Raw genomic sequence first — 1,699 nt, 5'->3', positions numbered from 1 at the left:
AGATTTTGCAATTATTACACTAAAATGGAGCGACCTGAGGTGAAATTCTTGCAAATTTTCAAAAAAAATATATTTTTTGCTTGGGGGGGAATGTTCGAACCCCCCGAAGAACGAACCCCCCGAACCCCCCCTGGCTACGGGCCTGCAACTAACTTTATAACCAAGCTAGATCAATGTTTAGATACAGGGAAAATTCATTAGGCTAGGTTTACTTAATGCTCGTTAAATTTCCAGTTAATTTAGTCCCAGTAGCTATTGATTACAGATAATTACATTAAGCTTAAATATCTGCACAGTCCACATAATGTGTGAGAAAAAATTCCAGTGCTAAAATCATAATTTTGTGCGTTTATACTGCATATATGCGTACTGCACACGTTGTTTTAATCGGTAATCATTCTGCTGTAGGCATTTATTTCTGAGTGAAATCAATGGAAACCCAATTTAAAAGGCGGAGAACATGTATGTGAGAACATGCATGTATTCGGTGCGTGCGTACAACTGCATTCGATACACAACACAGAGGTTTCTCTTCGCTTTTCAGATTATCGGACTCCTGGACATATTCACGCCAAACACAACGCTGGAGCATTTTTCAGAAGTGTGAGTGCGGCGCCCCCTAGGTTACGTCACTGCCCGTTACTAACATTCTTAACGATGTTTTATTAATTAACGGAGGCGATCGCGGTGTAGCTTTGTGCTGCGTTTATGAACGAGCGTGTTATGCGATGATTAACGTGAGAGGATGTATGACAGTCGCAGGGGTAGAAATTAACTTTCGAACAAGGGAGTCCAACGGATTCCCTGTCCTCAAAAAGAGGGAGTCTGCAGCGAAATGAGGGAGTCCGCAGTCTGAAGTTCAAAACTAAAGATATTAACAATAACATGTGCTTATTTTGAAGATTCATGCGGTTGCATGTCTGCCAAATTTTCTTTGGATATTTGCTGAAAAAATACGGTAATTCCGCGAGGCCGTGCTCCGGAACGAACTAGTTAGTATAGCAGAATTTTCAGGGAGTCACACGGACGCCTGCATATGACAAATCAGGTAGTCCGACAGTAAATCAGGGAGTGTTTGACTCCGGACTCGCGTTAATTTCGCACCCTGCAGTCGCAGGTGCGACGTAGGGACGCTGCATCCCCTCTACTCCCGACCACTTCCCTCGCTCACCTGCCTCGTGTGTTTGTTGACGTTTGCAGGTATCTCGTCACGCACCTGATGGGCGCGGACTTGAACAACATCATCAAAACACAGAAGCTGACCGACGACCACGTCCAGTTTCTCGTCTATCAGATCCTCCGTGGTTTAAAGGTGAGCGAAACTTACTTTGTCGCGCGGCCGAGCGTTGTGTTTTATCTTTATTGACAATCAGTTTGTAGTCAATCGGAAATTTTTTATGCACTTTTTAAATTTGGGTTTGAGAAGTGGCCTGTGTAAGGTGATAGGCTGCTAGTGTGTTTTTTAGCTTGGAGAAGAATCGTGGAGTTGATTAGAAAGTGTGTCGCGATTGCCGCGGGCGAATTTACAAACGATGTCTAAACGAGGTAAAACCGCCGTGTCCCCGAGGATGTTAGTAACATCATTCGTAAAAAGACGATTTTACGTCGCTCTCTGTTTTAACTTCTCGGTTGTGTCATCGATGTCACATGTCGTGTGAGAGGTGTGTCATCGATGTCACATGTCGTGTGAGAGGTGTGT

The 1,699-nt window shown here is 44.0% G+C and overlaps 1 protein-coding gene across 1 annotated transcript in view; it reads left to right on the top strand.

Annotated features, from left to right (window-relative positions):
* The window catches only part of LOC106816491 (mitogen-activated protein kinase 14-like), a 24,923-nt gene that overhangs the window by 1,146 nt on the left and 22,078 nt on the right, over positions 1 to 1,699 (top strand). Inside the window, exons 3-4 of the mRNA XM_014821116.1 lie at positions 545 to 603; positions 1,201 to 1,312. Of these exons, the coding sequence (XP_014676602.1) occupies positions 545 to 603; positions 1,201 to 1,312 (171 nt within the window). The remainder of the gene's footprint in view (positions 1 to 544; positions 604 to 1,200; positions 1,313 to 1,699) is intronic.

Source organism: Priapulus caudatus, unplaced genomic scaffold (assembly GCF_000485595.1).
Source record: "Priapulus caudatus unplaced genomic scaffold, Priapulus_caudatus-5.0.1 Scaffold1395, whole genome shotgun sequence".
Taxonomy (NCBI): domain Eukaryota; kingdom Metazoa; phylum Priapulida; class Priapulimorpha; order Priapulimorphida; family Priapulidae; genus Priapulus; species Priapulus caudatus.
Note: the sequence above shows the minus strand (reverse complement) of the source record. Positions and strands in the feature narration are given on the sequence as shown.